This window comes from Salmo trutta, chromosome 27 (genome assembly GCF_901001165.1).
Source record: "Salmo trutta chromosome 27, fSalTru1.1, whole genome shotgun sequence".
Classification (NCBI taxonomy): Eukaryota; Metazoa; Chordata; class Actinopteri; order Salmoniformes; family Salmonidae; genus Salmo; species Salmo trutta.
Window position 1 is genome coordinate 12,978,995 of NC_042983.1, and position 20,719 is coordinate 12,999,713.

General features: G+C 43.4%; 1 protein-coding gene across 2 annotated transcripts; it reads left to right on the forward strand.

Moving 5' to 3' along the window:
* The first annotated feature begins 12,521 nt into the window (after positions 1–12,521).
* LOC115164332 (alpha-2B adrenergic receptor-like) lies at positions 12,522–18,662 on the forward strand. 2 transcript variants are annotated; one of them, XM_029716709.1, is made up of 2 exons: positions 12,522–12,641; positions 13,582–18,662. In XM_029716709.1, the coding sequence occupies exon 2, from the start codon at positions 13,654–13,656 to the stop codon at positions 15,082–15,084; it is 1,431 nt and encodes a 476-aa protein (XP_029572569.1). In that variant the 5' UTR covers positions 12,522–12,641; positions 13,582–13,653; the 3' UTR covers positions 15,085–18,662. The 2 variants fall into 2 exon arrangements, with proteins under 2 accessions (XP_029572569.1, XP_029572568.1); XM_029716708.1 differs by having other exon boundaries at positions 12,588–12,641; positions 13,381–18,662.
* The last annotated feature ends 2,057 nt before the right edge of the window (positions 18,663–20,719 follow it).

Consider the following 20,719-nt stretch of genomic DNA (forward strand, 5'->3'; position numbering starts at 1 on the left):
ATCTGGTATGAATCTGATTAGAGGAGACACCTGAAATCCCTGACCTAGGGCAAAAGCACTATTCTCCAAATCAGGTGCAGCGAAATGCTTATGTTTCTAGCTTCAACAGTCCATGCAGTAATACCTAACAATACAAAACATTACACACAAATCCCAAAAATGTTAAGGAGTTAACACAAACAATTATACATTTTCATGTCTTTATTGAACAGCCCGTGTAAACATTCACAGTTCAGGGTGGGAAAAGTATGTGAACCCTTGGATTTAATAACTGGTTTACCCTCCTTTGGCAGCAATATCCTCAACCAAACCTTTTCTGTAGTTGCGGATCAGACCTGCACAACGGTCAGGAGGAATTTTGGACCATTCCTCTTTACAAAACTGTTTCAGTTCAGCAATATTCTTGGGATGTCTGGTGTGAACTGCTCTCGAGGTCCTGCCACAGCATCTCAATCGGGTTGAGGTCAGAACTTTAACTGGGCCACTCCAGAAGGCATATTTTCTTCTGTTGAAGCCATTCAGTTACTGATTTAGTTCTGTGTTTTGGGTCATTGTCCTGTTGCATCAACCAACTTCTGTTGAGCTTCAATTGGCGGACAGCCTAACATTCTCCTGCAAAATGTCTTGACAAACTTGGGAATTCACTTTTCCATAGATGATAGCAAGCTGTCCAGGCCCTGGGGCAGCAAAGCAGCCCCAAACCATGATGCTCCCTCCACCATACTTTACAGTTGGGATGAGATTTTGATGTCGGTGTGCTGTGCCTTTTTTCTCCACACAGTGTTGTGTCCCTTCCAAACAACTCAACTTTAGTTTCATCTGTCCACAGAATATTTTGCCAGTAGCGCTGTGGAGCGTCCAGGTGCACTTTTACAAACTTACACGTACAGCAATGTTTTTTTTGGACAGCAGTGTCTTCTTCCATGGTGTCCTCCCATGAACACCATTCTTGTTTGTTTTATGTATCGTAGACTCGTCAACAGAGCTGTTAGCATGTTCCAGAGATTTCTGTAAGTCTTTAGCTGACACTATAGGATTCTTAAAGTCACTGAGAAATCTGCGCTGTGCTCTTGCAGTAATCTTTGCAGGACGGCCACTCCTAGGGAGAGTAGAAACAGTGCTGAACTTTCTCCATTTATAGACAATTTGTCTTACTGTGGACTGATAAACATCAAGGCCTTTAGAGATACTTTTGTAACCCTTTCCAGCTTTATGCAAGTCAACGATTCTTGATCTTAGGTCAGATCTTTGTTCGAGGCATGGTTCACATCAGGCAATGCTTCTTGTGAATAGCAAACTCAAATTTTGTGAGTTTTTTTTAATAGGGCAAAGCAGCTCTAACCCACATCCCCAAGCTCGTCTCATTGGACTCCAGGTTAGCCGACTCGACTTCAATTAGCTTTTGGAGAAGTCATTAGCCTAGGGGTTGACATACTTTTTCCAATCTACGCTGTGAATGTTTAAATGGATTTCTCTTGCCTATATTGAATACATTAATTTGTGTGTTAGTTTAAGCACACCATGTTTGTCCATTGTTATGACTTAGCAAATATGATCTGACCAAATTATGCAGAAATCCAGTTAACTTCTTTGGGATAGGGGGCAGTATTTTCACGGCTGGATAAAAAACGTACCCGATTTAATCTGGTTACTACTCCTGCCCAGAAACTAGAATATGCATATAATTAGTAGATTTGGATAGAAAACACTCTAAAGTTTCTAAAACTGTTTGGTGTCTGAGTATAACAGAACTCATATGGCAGGGCCAAAACCCGAGGAGATTCCATACAGGAAGTGCCCTGTCTGACAATTTGTTGTCCTTCTGTTGCATCTCTATCAACATTACAGCATCTGTGCTGTAATGTGACACTTTCTAAGGCTTCCATTGGCTCTCTAAAGCCGCCAGAAAGTGGAATGGGGTGTCTGCTGTCTCTGGGCGAAGTACAGCAGCTCTGTTTGAGAGTGGTCAGCCTGGGGACAGTGAGACTGGAGATGCGCGGTCACGAGACTTCTCCATTTTTCTCTTTCAGCCTTTGAATGAATACAACGTTGCCTGGTTGGAATATTATTGCTATTTTACGAGAAAAATTGCATAAAAATTGATTTTAAACAGCGTTTGATATACTTCGAAGTACGGTAATGGAATATTTAGAAATTTGTCACGAAATGCGCGTCACCCTTCGGATAGTGACCTGAACACACGAACAAAACGGAGGTATTTTGATATAACTATGGATTATTTGGAACCAAAACAACATTTGTTGTTGAAGTAGAAGCCCTGGGAGTGGATTCTGACGAAGAACAGCAAAAGGTAATCCAATTTTATTAATAGTAATTCCGAGTTTGGGTTGTCCCAAACTTGGTGGGTGTCAAATTAGCTCGCCGTGATGGCAGAGCTATGTACTCAGAATATTGCAAAATGTGCTTTCGCCAGAAAAGCCATTTTAAAATCGGACATGGCGATTGCATAAAGGAGTTCTGTATCTAGAATTCTTAAAATAATTGTTATGCATTTTGTCAACATTTATGAGTAATTTAGTAAATTCACCGGAAGTGTGCGGTGGGTATGCTAGTTCTGAACATCACATGCTGTTTTTTGATATAAATATGAACTTGATTGATCAAAACATGCATGTATTGTATAACATAATGTCCTAGGAGTGTCATCTGATGAAGATCAAAGTTTAGTGCTGCATTTAGCTGTGGTTTGGGTTTATTTGACATATATGCTTGCTTGGAAAATGGCTGTGTGATTATTTGTGTCTATGTACTCTCCTAACATAATCTAATGTTTTGCTTTCGCTGTAAAGCCTTTTTAAAATCGGACAATGTGGTTAGATTAACGACAAGTTTCTTTAAAATGGTGTAAAATAGTTGATTGTTTGAGAAAATTGAATTGTATTTTAAATTGGTTTTGTAGGGCTGAAATGGGCTGAAATGCAGTGGAAATGTTTTTGCAAGATTCAGTTCATTTGCATGGCAAAGAGGGACTTTGCAATTCATCTGATCACTCTTCATAACATTCTGGAGTATATGCAAATTGCCATCATACAAACTGAGGCAGCAGACTGTGAAAATTAATATTTGTGTCATTCAAAACTTTTGGCCACGACTGTAGAGTGGGCTGCTGGTGTAATGAATACTCAGGGAGAAAATGGTGTAGATTCACGCGCAGAGCGCGGCAGGTGTTTATTTTTGCAGAGGGCAGGAATCATGGTCACAGGCAGGCAATGGTCTTACACAGGTTGGCAAACAGGCAGGTGAAGCAAAACTAGGACTGAAGGCTATAGCTGGTTCTCACAAACTAGCTAGGAAAAGGCTTAGTAGAGTCAAAACGAACCATACCGCAAACAGAATCAACTAAATGAGGAGCTGATGAGACCAGTTGAGTAACTAACAGGTGAAATCAATTAACAAAAATGAAAGACAGTCAACCTTGTCGTCTTGAACGTAGCCCTAAGAAAATACAGTACACCCCCCCCAAGGAGATTTTATACTGACAGGGGTAAGTGACGGGGTTCATGCAATGGGTTCTCTTGAAGGGACCAATGAAGCGAGGACTTTTTGCAGGGGAGGCGGATGTCTCTGGTAGAGAACCACACACACTGTCCGGGGTGAAAGTGTGGCGTAGGTCGGCGGCGTCTGTCGGCAAAGCGTTTCTGGGTATTAGAGGCTTCCTGCAATGCCGGTGAGCAGTCTCCCATACACGCTCACTACGCCGAAACCAGTCGTCGACAGCACCAGGCGCTGCCTCCCAGGTAAACATGGGGGGGTTAACCAGGTACAAACTGAAACGGATTAAGGCGGAGGGATGAATGCATGAGCGAGTTCTGAGCGTATTCGGCCCAGGCCATATACCGTCTCCAGTCATGTGGAGAGGCAGAACATTGTTGGCGGAGTTACTTCCCTATTTCTTCGTTCAGGCATTCCATCTGGCTGTTGTTCTGGGGATGGTACCCGGAGGAGAGGCTGAGGGCGACCCCCAGTTAGTCAGTCACAGAAGGCTTGCCACATCCGGGAGACAAACTGGGGAGAGAGACGCTGACCTCCGGAATCCCATACAGACAGAACACTTGCTGAAACAATGAGGAAGAAGAACCAGACACATTTTTGAAAAACGGTCAACTATGACAACGATGGAGTTGTTACCAGAGGATTCAGAAAGGTCTAAGATGAAGTCAACAGCTATGTGGGACCAGGGTCTGTGAGGAATTGGCAAAGGTTGAAGCTTACCAGAAGGGAGATGAGGGCTTTTGGTTTGGGTATAGACTGGACAGAGTGTACGTAATCCCTTACATCGGATGCCAGTGAGGACCAACAGAATTTACGGGCTAGAAGTTGTGGTTTGTGTAATGCCCGGATGTTCTGACCCGAAGGACGTGTGACACCTTTGCATCAGTTGGGGTCTAACAGCTGCTGGTACGCAACTCTTCCCAGCTGCTGTCTCAGGAGGAGCTGGGTCTGAGGTTAGGGCTTCTTTTATAGCAGAGTGTACCTCCCACTGTACCGGTCCCATAATGCAAGAGGACGGAAGAATGGTGTAGGGTCTGAGTTACTGGTCGGAAGGTCAAACTGGTGGGAGAGAGCATCATCTTTTACATTTCTTTCCAGGGATATAAGTAACATGAAAATAGAAGCATGTGAAGAGAGCCAAGCGGGCTTGTCTGGAGTTTTACCTCTTGGCACCGCTGATACAGTTGAAGTCGGAAGTTTACATGCACCTTAGCCAAATTCATTTAAACTCAATTTCACAATTCCTGACATTTAATCCCAGTAAAAATTCCCTGTCTTAGGTCTGTTAGGATCAGCACTTTATTTTAATAATGTGAAATTTCAGAATAGTTGATATAATGATTTATTTCAGCTTTAATTTCATCACATTCCCAGTGGGGCAGAAGTTTACATGCACTCAATTAGTATTTGCTAGCATTGCTTTTCAAATATTTAACTTGGGTCAAACATGTCGGGTAGCCTTCTACAAGCTTCCCACAATAAGTTGGGTGAATTTTAGACCATTCCTCCTGACAGAGCTGGTGTAACCCGAGTCAGGTTTGTAGGCTTCCTTGCACACACTTTTTCAGTTCTGTCCACATATTTTCTATGGGATTGAGGTCAAGGCTTTGTGATGGCCACTCCAATACCTTGACTTTGTTGTCCTTAAGCCATTTTGCCACAACTTTGGAAGTATGCTTGGGGTCTTTGTCCATTTGGAAGACCCATTTGCAACCAAGCTTCAACTTCCTGACTGACATCTTGAGATGTTGCTTCAACATATCCACATAATTGTCCTTCATGATGCCATCTATTTTGGGAAGTGCACCAGTCCCTCCTGTAGCAAAGCAACCCCACAACATGATGCCGCCACCCCCTTGCTTCACGGTTGGGATGGTGTTCTTTGGCTTGCAAGCCTACGATCTTGTCCCCATGTGCAGTTGCAAACTGTATTCTGGCTTTTTTAATGGCAGTTTTGGAGCAGTGGCTTCTTCATTGGTGAGCGGCCTTTCAGGTTATGTCAATATAGGAGTCATTTTACTGTGGATATAGATACTTTTGTACCTGGTTCCTCCAGCATCTTCACAAGGTCCTTTGTTGTTCTGGGATTGATTTGCGCACCAAAGTACTTTCATCTCTAGGAGACAGAACGTGTCTCCTTCCTGACCGGTATGATGGCTGAGTGGTCCCATGGTGTTTATACTTGCGTACTATTGTTTGTACAGATGAACATGGTACTTTCAGGCGTTTGGAAATTGCTCCCAAGGATGAACAAGACTTGTAAAAGTCTACAATTCTTTTTCTTCTGAGCTCTTGGCAGATTTTTGATTTTCCCATATCAAGCAAAGACGCAGTGAGTTTGAAGGTAGGCCTTGAAATACAGCCACCTCCAATAGGCTAATTGACATAATTTGAGTCAGAAGCTTCTAAAGCCATGACATCATTTTCTGGAATTTCCCAAGCTGTTTAAAGGCACAGTCAACTTAAAGTATGTAAACTTCTGACCCACTGGAATTGTGATACAGTGAATTATAAGTGAAATAATCTGTCTGTAAACAATTGTTGGAAAAATTACTTGTGTCATGCACAAAGTATATGTCCTAACTGACTTGCCAAAACTATAGTTTGTTAACAAGAAATTTGTGGAGTGGTTGAAAAACAAGTTAATGACTACAACCTAAGTCTATGTAAACTTCCGACGTCAACTGTATATTCCAGATTACGATGATCTGTCAGGACGAGAAAGGGATGTGGTGCGCCCTCCAACCAGTGGCGCCACTCTGAGGGCCAGCTTGATGGCGAGGAGTTCTGTTCCCCACATCGTAATTCCTCTCAGCGGGGGATAACTTACTGGAGAAAAAGGCACAGGGCTGTGATTTGGGAGGTGTTCCCACCCGCTGAGAGAGTATGGCTCCTACTTCAGAGGCATCCACCTCCAGGGTGAAAGGAAGGGTCGGATCAGGTTGGCGAAGGATAGGAGCTGTTGTGAAGAGGCGTTTCAAGTTGTTTAAAGCAGTCAGGGCGGTATCAGTACATTGAAGGGTCAAGGTCTTTTGGCTGGTAAGGGCAGCGGCAGTAGAACTGAAGGTCCGAATGAACCGGCGAAAGAAGTTGGAGAACTCAATGAAACGTTGGAGTTCCTTAAGGTTGGGGGGTTTGGGCCAGTTACTGATGGTGGTGACTTTGTTCTTATCCATGCTAATCCCTCCAGGTGTCAGTACTAAACTGAGGAAGTTTAACGAGGTTACATGGAAGGTGCTCTTTTCAGTCTTCACATAAAAGGTTATGGTCAAGGAGCCGTTGAAGAACCTTTTGCACATGCTATAGGTGTTCCTTCAGGGAGTGGGAGTAAATCAGGATGTCAATGTAGATGAGAAAGCAGTTGATCATATCCAGGAAAACCTTGTTCATAAAGGATTGGAAGACGGTGGGGAATTAGTAAGGCATCACCAGGTATTCGTAGTGCCCTCGTGCGGTGATAAAGGCAGTCTTCCATTCATCACCTTCACGTATACGGACAATGTTATATGCACTTTGCAGGTCCAGTTTTGTATAGATGTTGGCGCGGCCCACTTGTTCATGGGTCGCTAGGATCAGAGAAAGAGGGAAACGGTTCTTGACCGTGAGGCCATTCAGGGAAGCGTAATCAATACATGGACGGAGACCACCGTCCTTTTTTCCAACGAAGAAGCTGGACACAAGGACGAATGAAAACATTTGAGTGATTCATTTATGTACAGTTGAAGTCGGAAGTTTACATACACTTAAGTTGGAGTCATTAAAACTCCACAAGTTTGTTAAAAAACTAGTTTTGGCAAGTCATCATCTACTCTGTGCATGACACAATTCATTTTTCCAACAATTGTTTCAGACAGATTATTTCACTGTATCACAATTCCAGTGGGTCAGGAGTTTACATACACTAAGTTGACTGTGCCTTTAAACAGCTTGGAAAATTCCAGAAAACGTCATGGCTTTAGGCTAATTAACATAATTTTAGTCAATTGGAGGTTTACCTGTGGATGCATTTCAAGGCCTACCTTCAAACTCAGTGCCTCTTTGCATGACATCATGGGAAAATCAAAAGAAATACAAGACCTCAGAAAAAAAAGAATAATTGTAGACCTCCACAGGTCTAGTTCATCCTTGGGAGCAATTTCCAAACGCCTGAAGGTACCACGTTCATCTGTACAAACAATAGTACGCAAGTATAAACACCATGGGACCATGCAGCCGTCATACCTCTCAGAAAGGAGGCGCGTTCTGTCTCCTAGACATGAACATGCTGTGGTGCGAAAAGTGCAAATCAATCCCAGAACAGCAAAGGACCGTGACGATGCTGGAGGAAACTGATACAAAAGTATCTATAGCCACAGTAAAATGAGTCCTATAGCGACATAACCTGAACGGCTGCTCAGCAAGGAAGAAGCCACTGCTTCAAAACTGCCATAAAAAAGCCAGACTCCGGTTTGCAAATGACCATTGTTGTGTTTTGAGGAAAAAGGGGGAGGCTTGCAAGCCGAAGAACACCATCCCAACCGTGAAGCGCGGGGGTGGCAGCATCATGTTATGGGGGTGCTTTGTTGCAAGAGGGACTGGTGCACTTCACAAAATAGATGGCATCATGAAGCAGGAAAATTATGTGGATATATTGAATATATTGAAGCAACATCTCAAGACATCAGTCAGGAGGTTAAAGCTTGGTCGCAAATGGACAATGACCCCAAGCATACTTCCAAAGTTGTGGCAAAATGGCTTAAGGACAACAAAGTCAAGGTATTGGAGTGGCCATCACAAAGCCCTGACCTCAATCCCATAGAAGATTTGTGGGCGAGCAAGGCCTACAAACCTGACGGTTACTCCAGCTCTGTCAGGAGGAATGGGCCAAAATGCACCTTATTGTGGGACGCTTGTGGAAGGCTACCCGAAACATTTGAACCAAGTTAAATTTAAAGGCAATGCTACCAAATACTAATTGAGTGCATGTAAAATTCTGACCCACAGGGAATGTGACTAAAGAAATAAAAGCTGAAATAAATCATCCTCTAATATTATTCTGACATTTCACAGTCTTAAAATAATAATAATTTTTACTGGGATTAGAATGTCAGGAATTGGGAAAAACTGAGTTTAAATGTATTTGGCTAATGTAAATTCCGACAAACTGTAGTTCTCCATTGCCTCATTTTCCAGGACAGATAGGTGGGTAAACACGGCCCTTTGGTGGGGACACTCCAAGGAGTAAGTCAATAGCACAGTCCCCTAGGCAATGTGGTGGCAGAGTGGAGGCCTTGATTTTGCTGAGGTCGTTGCTGTTCTGGGCATATTCAGTTGGTATGGTGGGTGGCACTGCAGAGGCCTCAATGGTGGTGGCTCTGCAGGGTAGACTGAGACAACTGGTGAAGCAGGTAGGAGACCAGGACAGTAGTTCACCTTGTCGCCATGAGATGGCAGGGTCGTGAAGACAAAGCCAGGGGTGTCCGAGGATGAGTGGCTGGTCAGGGGATGAGAGTTCCATGAGTTGAATGGTTTCGGTGTGGAAGACTCCAATCTGGAGGGTGACGCTCCGTCAGGTGCGTCATGAAGCCCGTGCCCAATGGCTGCCCGTCCAGGGTGTTAGTCTTTAAGGGAGGGGTGACCGGTGTTAGATCAATGTCAAGCTCTTGTACTAGTTGGTGAGCAATAAAATGACCTGCTGCTCCCAAATCTATGAAGCCCTCTACATACTTAGTAACCCTTCATGGTTATCAATACTGGGATGGAGAGTTGTTTCTGTGAGATATTTAGAAATAAGGACACACCTACCTGCATGGCAGCGGCGGGACCCTTCTCTCCGTGGGGGGGCGAACAGGGCAATGGCTGTTGCCCTGATCTTTCCTGCCACAGCATAGGCAGAGCCCTTCTTGGTGCCGCCTTTGAAGTTTGATACACGGGATAGGAGCGTGGCCCAACTGCATGGGCTCTGGAAGACTCGGACGGGATGATAGAATCATGTTAAGAGAAGGTGTCGGGTTCCTGGGTGGCAGAGTTCTTCAGCGGTCGGCGATGAGGTGGTCGATGGAGATGGACATAAGAATGTATCGATTTAAATCCTGAAGGTCACCTCTACAGGCCAGCTCTGCCTGATGTTCCCTGTTGAGCCCTCTTCGGTAGATGGTAAGTAAAGCATGGTGCGAAACTCGAGGGCATACTCGGCAGCTGAATCGCATCCTTGTTGAAGTTCGATGAGGAGGTCTCCTATAGGACGACCGGAAGGAGAGTGATCGAATACCTCTCTGAAGAGGGTGTGGAAATGGGTCTCGGATCCGAGTTCTGTGCTGTTGGCAGTCCATATGGCGGTGGCCCAATCCAGGGCTTTGCCTGTGAGTAGAGAACAAAATCCACCCTGCTCTTGTCAGTGGCGAAGTCAGTGGGGTTGTGCTCAATGTATTTGCTGCATTGCATCAGAAATCCCTGACATTCCCCAGGTGAACCGTCATATTTTCCAGGCATGGATATGAATGAAGGAGGGCTATGGGTTACGATACCTGGCATCGGAGGAGTAGGGATAGGCTGGCGGAGAAGATGGCAGATTTCCATGCGCTCCTCTTGCTGGGTAAGGCGCCGCTGTGTAGCTCCGCTGCGTAGCTCCGCTGAATCCATTCCGTTTTTAGGTGAGGTATTCTGTGATGAATACACAGGGAGAAAAAGGTGTAGATTCACGCGCAGAGTACAGAAAGTGTTTATTTCGTCTTCGCAAAAGGCAGGAATCATGGTCACAGGCAGGCAATGGTCTTACACAGGTTGGCAAACAGGCAGGTGAATCAAAACTAGGACTGAAGGCAGCTATAGCTGGTTCTGACCAACGAAAAGGCTTAGTAGAGACAAAACAAACAATACCTCACAAAGGCACAAACAGAATGAACATAACTAAATAAGGAGCTGATGAGACCAGGTGAGTAACTAACACAGGTGAAATCAATGAACAAAAATGAAAGACAGGGCTACATTCAAGAACACAACGAAACAGAACACAAGGTTGGCAAAAAAATAAATACAGGACCTTACAGCTGGTTTCTATCCTTGCCCCCTAATCAGGGACTGATTCAGATATGAGACAGACACCAGGTGAGCGGGTTCTCTGGCCAATCAATGACAGAAATCCATTGGTACTTCCTGGGAGAGAAGAAAACAAGCAGTCGACTTGATTGACTCTAGCCTAATGTTTATTTCAAAAGCACAAATCCCAAAATAATATTTCCTCAGCTTAACACAGTGCGTAGTGAAGCGTGAAAACAGAGGTTTGTTTCTGATGCATTTAGAGTGGGTGTGTTTGTGGGTGGGTGTGTGTGAGCTGAAAATTGTGTAGAATAACCTCCTGAATCCACTTTCACTGTTTTACCAACCTTAGTTCATTCATGACCGCCGGTAACACTTGATTGGAGAGCCCTCTCCTACTACAAGCGCTCTTGTGTTTAGATTGCTTGGCATGGAACAGAATACAAGCGGTTATTTGCCGGTGGTTGGGATCATGGAATCAGAATGAGTTAGTTAGGATTCTAATTCTATGGTCAATGTTCTCACTCCTATCTGACATTGGGTGGATGATGCAAAATGGAAAATAAACATAATGGCCTCACGACAACCACCCACCCTCTGTGGACACCCTAAATGAGGCATGCTGTGTGTGTGTGTGTGTGTGTGTGTGCGCACGACTACTAACTGCTCCTATAGATCATAAATGGGAACATGCTTTCCACTGTTAAATCCATGTCTCTGTGTGGGTGTTGGTTTGTTATATTTTACACTTTTTAGTTGTTAAGTGAACATCAAAACATAAGGCACTTGATCTTAGTTAAATAGAGTGCAGTCCTTGTGAGAGGGTAAAGTTGTGTGCTTGTATGCGTGTGTGTGTGATCCTGTATAATCCACATCTCTGTATGTATGTCAGTTTAATGAAGGTGTGAGTGGAGAAATGGGTTGGGTGGGTGAGGGATGATTGATCCATGTCACTGTCAAGGATGGGAACATATAGCATATGTTCAATACAATAGGGTTTTATTTTTCTGAGTAGCCAATAGGCCACTATGGAACCAACAATTAAATTATGATCATGGTGACAATAATGATGATCAGGAGGAGGAGGGTGATGATTATAATGATGATGATGATGATTATAATGATGATGATGATGATGACAACAATGTTTGTCGAAAGATAAATTACTTCAGTGTGTTTTACTCTCTTAGCTGGAGACCTATGTGTCCTACCAAAGCATCGCGGTTCTACTTACTACAGAGGTTTCCATGAAATATATATAACGGGTACCGATTGACAGTGTGTTATTGAGTAGAGAGAAAGGGAGTGGGTAGAGAGAAAAGGGAGCGAGAGAGACCACTTGGCAAAGACGTCAATTCAACGTTTGCACGTTGGTTCAACGTCATTTCATTGAAATGACGTGGAGACAACATTGATTCAACCACTGTGCCCAGTGGGAGAGGGAGATGGCATGGTCATGACGCCCGTATTTCACTCCGGTTGGAAAAGAGAGATGAGAGGAGAGACGCTTCCATTATTAGACCGGTGCTCACGGTCACGCTCACTCCTGGAGATGCGCGCGTTGCTGTGAGACCAACGGATAAGTTCGAGGAGAGAATCGGCGAGGCGCTGAACTCTGGAGCACCGCTGCGTGAAGAGATAGCCTAGCCTTCTGAACTCTGGAGCACCGCTGCGTGAAGAGATAGCCTAGCCTTCTGAACTCTGGAGCACCGCTGCGTGAAGAGATAGCCTAGCCTTCTGTAGGTTACACCCGGACATGGAGAGACCGAACTAGGGTCTACGAGTCAGTCAAAGCAAGACTGCGCATTATCTGCACTTGGATATACCCAACAACGCGCGCACACATTCATCCCAAACCGAGATGAGGAACAAATAAACACCAGGAAACTGAAACAACAACGCAACAACTCAATATGTAACTTGGACTCAATGCGCAACTTGGAGTTATGTTGGACACGGGTTTGTTTTCATGAATTCCAAACTTGTATCGCTACACTGAGGACGTGCTCACGTTACAACATAAACGAATAACTTCACAGTGCCATTCAGAGACAATTTATTATTTTAGGAATCCATTCTGCTTGAATAATGTCCAGGATTATGCAGATGAAGTGAGTGACATATTTTGGTAACGCGCGCCAGTTAGTCTGTCGAGGCTTGACCATTTTATTAGTTAAATCTGTTCAAACCAATGTTTTCTTGTCCTTATAGGAAAACAACTGCATACCGTTTGATATTTATTAGAATGATGATAGGCGATTTGTTTGTAAGTTATCTACACAGCTTTATCATTGCTCAGATAGCCATCCCGCAGGGCACACACTGGTTGAATCAACGTTATTTGCGCGTCATTTCAATGAAATTATGTTGAACCAATGTGGAATAGACGTTGAATTGATGTCTGTGCCCAGTAGGCTGTTGTGTGCATCTCCATTTGAGAGACAGCGGTGACTTGAGCACACTAACATCTGAAGTAGGCTCTCCTGCCCAGTTTGTAACTTGTTCCCAATCTCTATTATAGGCGGAAATTATATTTTAAGGATATTTCTGTGACCACCTGGACATAACTTCCCGCTTCTTTAAAATATCCAAACAATTAAGCAGCTGTGAGATTACGATCAATTCTGTTTCATGTACTGGACAACTTTTAATTGTTTGAACGGTTTTATTTTCCAGACAGGAAATATAATTGCTCTCTGCTTTATTCTGGCGCGCTCCAGGGGAATAGTTTATCGTTTGGCTGCTTAGAATGAACTTGGAGGATGAAACTGGGAGGAGAGGGAATGAACAGCGATAACACAACATTAATACTTTTAGTTATAGCCTAATGTTTTTTTCCTCAACTTTTAGGATATCATTTTATTACAGCCATCCTCAACTAATATAAAACAACGTTACCAACAGCATCTTTATTACAACAACATTTTATTCTCACTTTAATCAAGTCCATCCATCGTGTTACTCATGGCTTCACCCTTGGATAGTGCATGTTCAGTGGGGCTGGGCGAAATTAATGGTTCGACCAGCGGTTTTTCTCTTCCCTGCAACCAGAGCGTCTCTTCCCTGCAACTGGCCCCCTACTCCCCCGAATCCACGGCGCTCTTCGCTACAGCCATCACCCTCATGGTGGTCTTCACCATCGTGGGAAACATCCTCGTCATCATTGCCGTCCTGACCAGCCATGCACTCCGAGGACCACAGAACCTGTTTTTAGTGTCGCTAGCGGCTGCAGACATTTTGGTGGCGACCCTCATCATCCCATTCTCCCTAGCCAATGAACTGCTGGGATACTGGTACTTCAAGTCTCTGTGGTGTGAGATCTACCTGGCGCTGGACGTTCTGTTCTGCACTTCCTCTATAGCTCACCTGTGCGCCATCTCATTGGACCGTTACCTGTCCATCAGCCGGGTTACCTACTCCCGCCAGCGCACACCCATGCGTATCAAAGCCTCCATCGTGGTGGTGTGGCTCATCTCGGCCATCATCTCCTTCCCTCCTCTTCTGTCGCTAAATAAGAGTGAGCCGGGTGGAGAGGGGAGTGAGAGGGGGCCTCAGTGCCAACTGAACGACGAGCGCTGGTACATCCTCTACTCCACCGTCGGGTCCTTCTTCGCCCCATGTCTCATCATGATCCTGGTCTACATGAGGATCTACCAGATCGCCAAGCAGCGCACACAGAACCCACCAGGCGAGCCCAGGAAAGACGGGGTGGGCTGTGCCACCCCAAGTCAAACCCCTCGGGGGATCCAAGCCAACGGGAAGGAGGACAGAGGGGAAACCCCAGCTATGCCCCACAAAACCACCAGCGTCAGACCCCCCACCCTGGCTGTTACTCCATCACCATCCCCCGACCAGGCCAATGAGACCCCCTCCCCTCCCACCCCCACCACCCAAAACCTCCTCCATCCTCCGGTTCTATCCCTAGCTCCAACCCCAACCACCACCTCCCCCCTGGGTCCTTCACCCTCCTTGGTCTCACCATCTCCCTCCCCCACCCTCCCCCCACCAGCCCCGGCCAAACCCAAACATGGGGAGAATAAGATGAAGGGAAAGAAGTATAACAATAATATGGACAGCTCAAACAGCTCTGACAGTGACATGGAGAACGAGGAAGGGGGGAGGACGGGAGTCAACAATCCTAGCATGGCTGGTTCAGCTGGCATCCATTCTCCTGCCACCATCCAGAAGTACAGGGACATGATCGCCACCTCTAAGGGGGCTCGGCTGGTGGCAGGGAGAAGGTCTAAGCCGGAGAGCACTCCGGGAGCAGCACGTCGTAAAGCTATGGTGAACCGAGAGAAGCGCTTCACGTTCGTCCTGGCCGTGGTGATCGGAGTGTTTGTTGTCTGTTGGTTTCCTTTCTTCTTCTCCTACTCGCTGCAGGCCATCTGTCCTGAGACCTGCTCCCTCCCTGATCCCCTCTTCAAGTTCTTCTTCTGGATTGGCTACTGCAACTCCTGTCTGAACCCCGTCATATACACCATCTTTAATCAGGACTTCAGAAAGGCCTTCAAGAAAATCCTCTGTAAGAACACCAAGGGCACCTTCTTCTAGACTGAATGCTCTGTAAGGACAAAAATGGCAACCTTCCTTTAGTAAAGAGGCCTTAAACAGATGACCTGTAAGGTCCTTTCTTTTCAGTCCTCTCTAAACTCTTTGAGGTGTAAAAAACAGCACAAATATTCTGTAAACATTCTGACTGATTTTAGATTCTAATTGATGATGTTACGAAGGGCTACCAATTCTATAACTCTGAATCAGAATAGCTGTTGGATAGCTCACCTTGCAACAGAAAGAAACTCTAAGGGCTCGTTGTTTTAGTCCCTTGGTACGTAGCTGCAGACGTCTAGCCGTTACCTGGAGAACTGTGACGGTCCATTGCAAGGACATAGTCTGGGGAGAGCATGTGCAATATATGTTATGTGAATTCTACACTGGGGGGCTTTAGAATGATACTGTGTAAGAATCCAAGGGCATGATCCTGATCCTTTTAGTAAAAGGTAGGAGGTATGTTCTGATCTATGAGCATTACACAGTATGCGTAGAGAGTGCGGAAGGAAGAAAGAAGGAGGAAAAGAAAATGCCATTTTGGATTTTTAGTCACTCGTGACATAAATGACATGTTGTTGCTTGGAAAATGACAGTGCAACGCTGCTCTCGTCAAAATCTGACTGACTGACTGACATTAAGGTTGTCTGGGAAATCTGTTTGATTAAAAATTGAGAAACCTTTTGGGTATAGCAGTACACCACTGCTCACTGAGAACTCCAGATCAAAACAACAGTCTTGAGCGTGCCATTCAAGGACTTTAAAGCGATGAAACAAACAAATATCCTTTAATCAGCCGACTGATAAACAAAATAGAACGGTGCGAGATGATAGGCCAGACCTGTTAGCCTGTTTAAGCACCACCAGAGGCACTTCTCTTTATCAAAGGGCAGAACCACGAGGAACGCACAAGACCCTGGTCGCCTGTCCACTTACGCCTGCATAGTTACTTTTATCCTGCCTCAGGAATAGCATGTGTTCCTGTAGAGATGTTATCCATATGAGAGCGTGAGAGAGAGAGAGAGAGAGAGAGACAACAACAGGACTCTAACTGTTCATGAGACAACTAACTCCCTCTCAAACTCTGATGCCCACCACTGCTCTCATGTGGGGCTTAGGCTATATTTTGAAAGACAACTTTGTACCATAAACATAACTTTCCTCTGGCTCTGTGTTTTAAGGTGCATCTCAATAGCCTATTGTGGCTTCCTCCGCTTGTGTCTTTTCCTTCATCTGTACTGAAAAACAAAGGATATAGGTGGATGCAATATGAAGGATCAGGCATTTGTTTCCACCTGCCCATCTCCGTGTCAGTGCAGGTGAACTAAAAGATGAGGAGAGTAAACAGCTTAACACTATTGTTATACGCCCCCATAAGAGAATATGAGTTCCAAATGGCAACCTATTCGATATATAGTGCACTACTTTTGACCAGAGCCCATAGGACTCTAGTCTAAAGTAGTGCACTATGTAGGGAATAGGGTGGATTGGATCTAAAGTACTAAAGTACGGAAATGTATGCACTCACTACTGTAAGAGGCACTTGATAAGATCGTCTGCTAAATGACTAAAATGTAAATTGAATCTGTATATTGGATCTATATAGCACAATTTCAAGTGCTTAAAGCATATCACATTTTGAAGAGGATAAATACTTTCCCAAATCCCTTGACAAGGAACGCAAATTTGGGACAATTAAGGATTTTTTGGAATGCAGTATAGTCGTACATATTTTTTTTCTTCTATCAAAGACACTGGACAGTGACTATCTGGCTTTGTTTGAGTGGATTCATCTGACTTCAGCCTGAAAGGACATTGCTATTAACGAACACACTGCTCCCCATTGAACAGAACAGAACAGTGGCTGTCTATGAGAGGAGGAATTCAGCCACATTAGCTCTACTGCTGGCCTGACACAAACACTTCAAAACAGTCTTAAAAACACTATAGTTGATATTGATTATGATACTGAAAGTCCAGGTCCTGTTCATCCTCAGCTACTTCTGGAAGGACATTCATCCCATAAGATAATATAGTACTTTATTAAGCTCCCAAATGGCAAATATGGGATGGATGAATGAATGATTGATTGCTTGATAGATCAATGAATTGATTGATTTGGGAATGTACCTGCTACACTGGCTGACTGGACTTCTACCTGGCACATTCCTTTATTTCTGAGAGGTACTACTACTCTTTACAGTTGCTCTTTATGTACAGTATTTCGCAGAGACTGACAGGTCATGATGCTTTTTGTGTTTCTCCCTCACAGAGGCTATGTCTGTAACTGTGAATGCTATATAGGTGTTATGACACTATGGGACGAGGGCTGTCGGCAACAACACTTCTAATCTCCCGTTGTCAATTTCTGCTGACCCTTGTGTGTGTGAGAGAGACTGCATGACTGTGTATTTGCTAATGATGCACTTCTAGTGGTACCAGCTGCAAGTGTCTGGTAAACTTATGTAAAATGTCTGGGGTACTCATGGACTGTGCCAGTGCCTCCTGTGGCTGATAATGTATACTGTAGATCACCACATACTGGTAAGCACAGAAAACAGATGTAGTGATTGAGACTCTGGGCAAAGAGCTCTCTCCCGGAGGGACACTAGTCACTAGATGGCCATGCTAGAATGTACAAAACTATTTAGAAAGTACATTATCTATTTGTTCTTCCTTTAGGGTTATGGTTAGTGTTAAGGATATGGGTAAGGTCAAAGGCAAGGTTAGGGTTAGTTGCAATTGCTTTTTGTAGTGAGAATTGCATTTTGTGGAACTCTGTTCCGTCCTTTCAAGCATGGCCGTTTAGTGACGCCCCGGGACACCAGCTGACACATACAGAGCGGGACTCAGAGTGACACTGTCATGCTATAATAAGGGGCTGTGATTGGATAAGCTATATGTATTATTTATTTATTTAGAGCCATTTTGAGTTTCCTGTTAGTTTCATATTTATAGTTTTTTTTTCTTTTTGACTATGCTCTCCAAGCAAGGCAAAGCTAATGTGAACAAAATAGTGTAAATACTGTATAAAATCTGAATATGTTGAATGAGATTCATTGATTTAAAGTCAGCAGAGGAACAGGATTCAGGAGCAGACGTATGTTTGTAGGGGTTGGGGTCATTTCTACTGGAACTCAGTCAATGCAGAAGAAGAATGTCATGATTTGAAAAAATATTTTGAAATATTGGTAAAATCTGGGTCGTGGAGCATTTTTGTATTTATTTATTATTTTTAACTTGTTTCTTAAACATTTTCAGTGGTGTTTTGTAAAGACTATCGTGCTGATGGGTGGCGCTTTAACAGCCTGTGGTTGCAGAACCATGGAGATCAGCAAACAACCGCACTCTGTGTTGGCACAAATTGTTCTGTGACAATAACATTTGCATTTTAAAATGTGATTGTCATTGAACTTTTGGTGCCAACAGGGCAGCCATGAAAACTTAATGTATAGTGAATCATCATCCCCATCATCATTCTCCCTACTATTCTGACCTGCCTGGACTCTTTTTCTCCCCCTGCTGTGTTTGACCCTGGCCTCTCTCCCTCTCCCTCCATTTGGAAATAAAGCAGTTTAAATAAGCATGGCGTGATCAATCATTTAAAATCTTTGTATACAGTACTGCTGTCTGTGGTGTTAAAGGGGACATGAGTAAAACGGCTTAGCCACTACATGGGGGTTTGAAGAATTTTAGACACTGACTCTTGGGGATGGCTCTAAATACAGCAGATTTAACTGGATCAATCTTAACAGGGAAATCTGCAGTTCGAACAATAACAAAGCCGTTACCCCGCCACTGATTTAGTAAACAGCTGAGGGACGGGACTGGAGAAATGTAACCACTTGCAAACTCATGGACAGAGCTATGGATACAAGGACTAACCATGCATGATATCAACATTATTTTGTTTACATTTAACAATCTTATATTTTGGGTTCTGATGGGGTATGACAGTTCAACTAAGCTCATGAGGCATCTATACATGATATTCTTCTAGAATCAATGGGTATTTATCATTAATTTAAAAGTAAAAAAAATGTATGTAGCAACTACAGATTTCCCCTTTAATGTCCTTTTAACATTGTGGAGATGCCAAAAGCCCATGGTATACTGTTTAACATTAGTTTCTTATTAGGGGATAATTGGTTTCTTATTATGGGATAATTCTAATATTGTGTACCCAAACACATGTGAGCGCAATGAAGGCTTTGTTTTAAAGTGGTTCATCACAGCTGGGTATAAGTGGGGCATACTGGAAGCAGCACAAGTACTGCCAGTTACTGTATCCCTTGTGATCTTATCGTATGTGATCTTATGTCAAGTTAATGCGATAGCATCTGACAACATGTAACAGAAACGTGATAAAATGAATGAAACTACACGTGAAAACATCTCCTGAAAAAATTTTGGACAACATCGGGAAGCAACATTTCAAAATGAAAGTTAGATTTTTACATGTGAAAGTTTTTCACGTGAAAGTGCAAATTAGATTTTCACATGTGAGGTGAAAACAAGCTATTCTCCTCACATGGGAAAAGGTGGTGTTAACATGTGAACACAATGTAACACATGTAAACATATGGTTTCACATGTGAACAACTGACCTCACGTGTCTTTTTTGGTGAAAATTTCAGCTCAACATGTGAAAACAGCTATTTCACTTTTTTTTATATAAGGGAATGAAATGATATAGGGGTTTTAAAGTAAGTGTACAATCTTTCATCATTGACAATATGATTACATTTCACATGATCACTTAGTAGTGACATTTCAGTATTGACTCCACCTGGGATTTGATCTCACAACCTCTGGATTTGGAGTATGTCGAGTTTCATTCATTACCTATAGTAAATCTCTACACTTAGCAAAATAGTGCCATCTGCACTGCTATTTTAGTTATCAGTTAATCTGACTATTACCTCATCATGGATTTAATTTACTTTTCTCAGCAATTTGAAGGGTTTTCTGTATAGTTTTCTAATGTTGGTGGAGCATATTGTTTTAATGTTACTCTTGAATCACTGAGATAAATGTAATAGTTTTTCTTGAGTGTATTTTTATCAAAGCTGAGACTTATTTTACTTAAGTCCAAAGTGTAGGAATACAGGTGAGCTAATTTATTGACACAGACATGGAGTAGCAGGAAGCTCAGAATGCAGTGAACCAAGAGGTTGTGAATTCAAATCCCAAGTGAGGACATGTTAAATAATAATTACTGTATAAATAAACATACACAATGTAATCATGAGTGTGTAAAATATATGTAAGTTGATAACATTGTATTTTAAAAGCAATATTTGTCTGTGTATCCTTAAAGACACATTTTTGTTTGCAGGGCATTTCAAATCTCATGTGAAAAATATTTTATCAACTAAATATGTGAAAGGTTATGTGAAACTTCATGTGAAATATCATCACATGTGAAGTGTTCCGAAAACACATCAGTTCATATGTGGAATTTCACACGTGAAATAACATTTTACATGTGAAATCATGTGATTTTCCACTCATGAAATCATGTTTTTCCATAAGGGATGGTCCACATGGAATAAATGAACAGCATACTGTTTAACAATTTTCCTTGAGTGTCACACACACACACACACACACACACACACACACACACACACACAACACA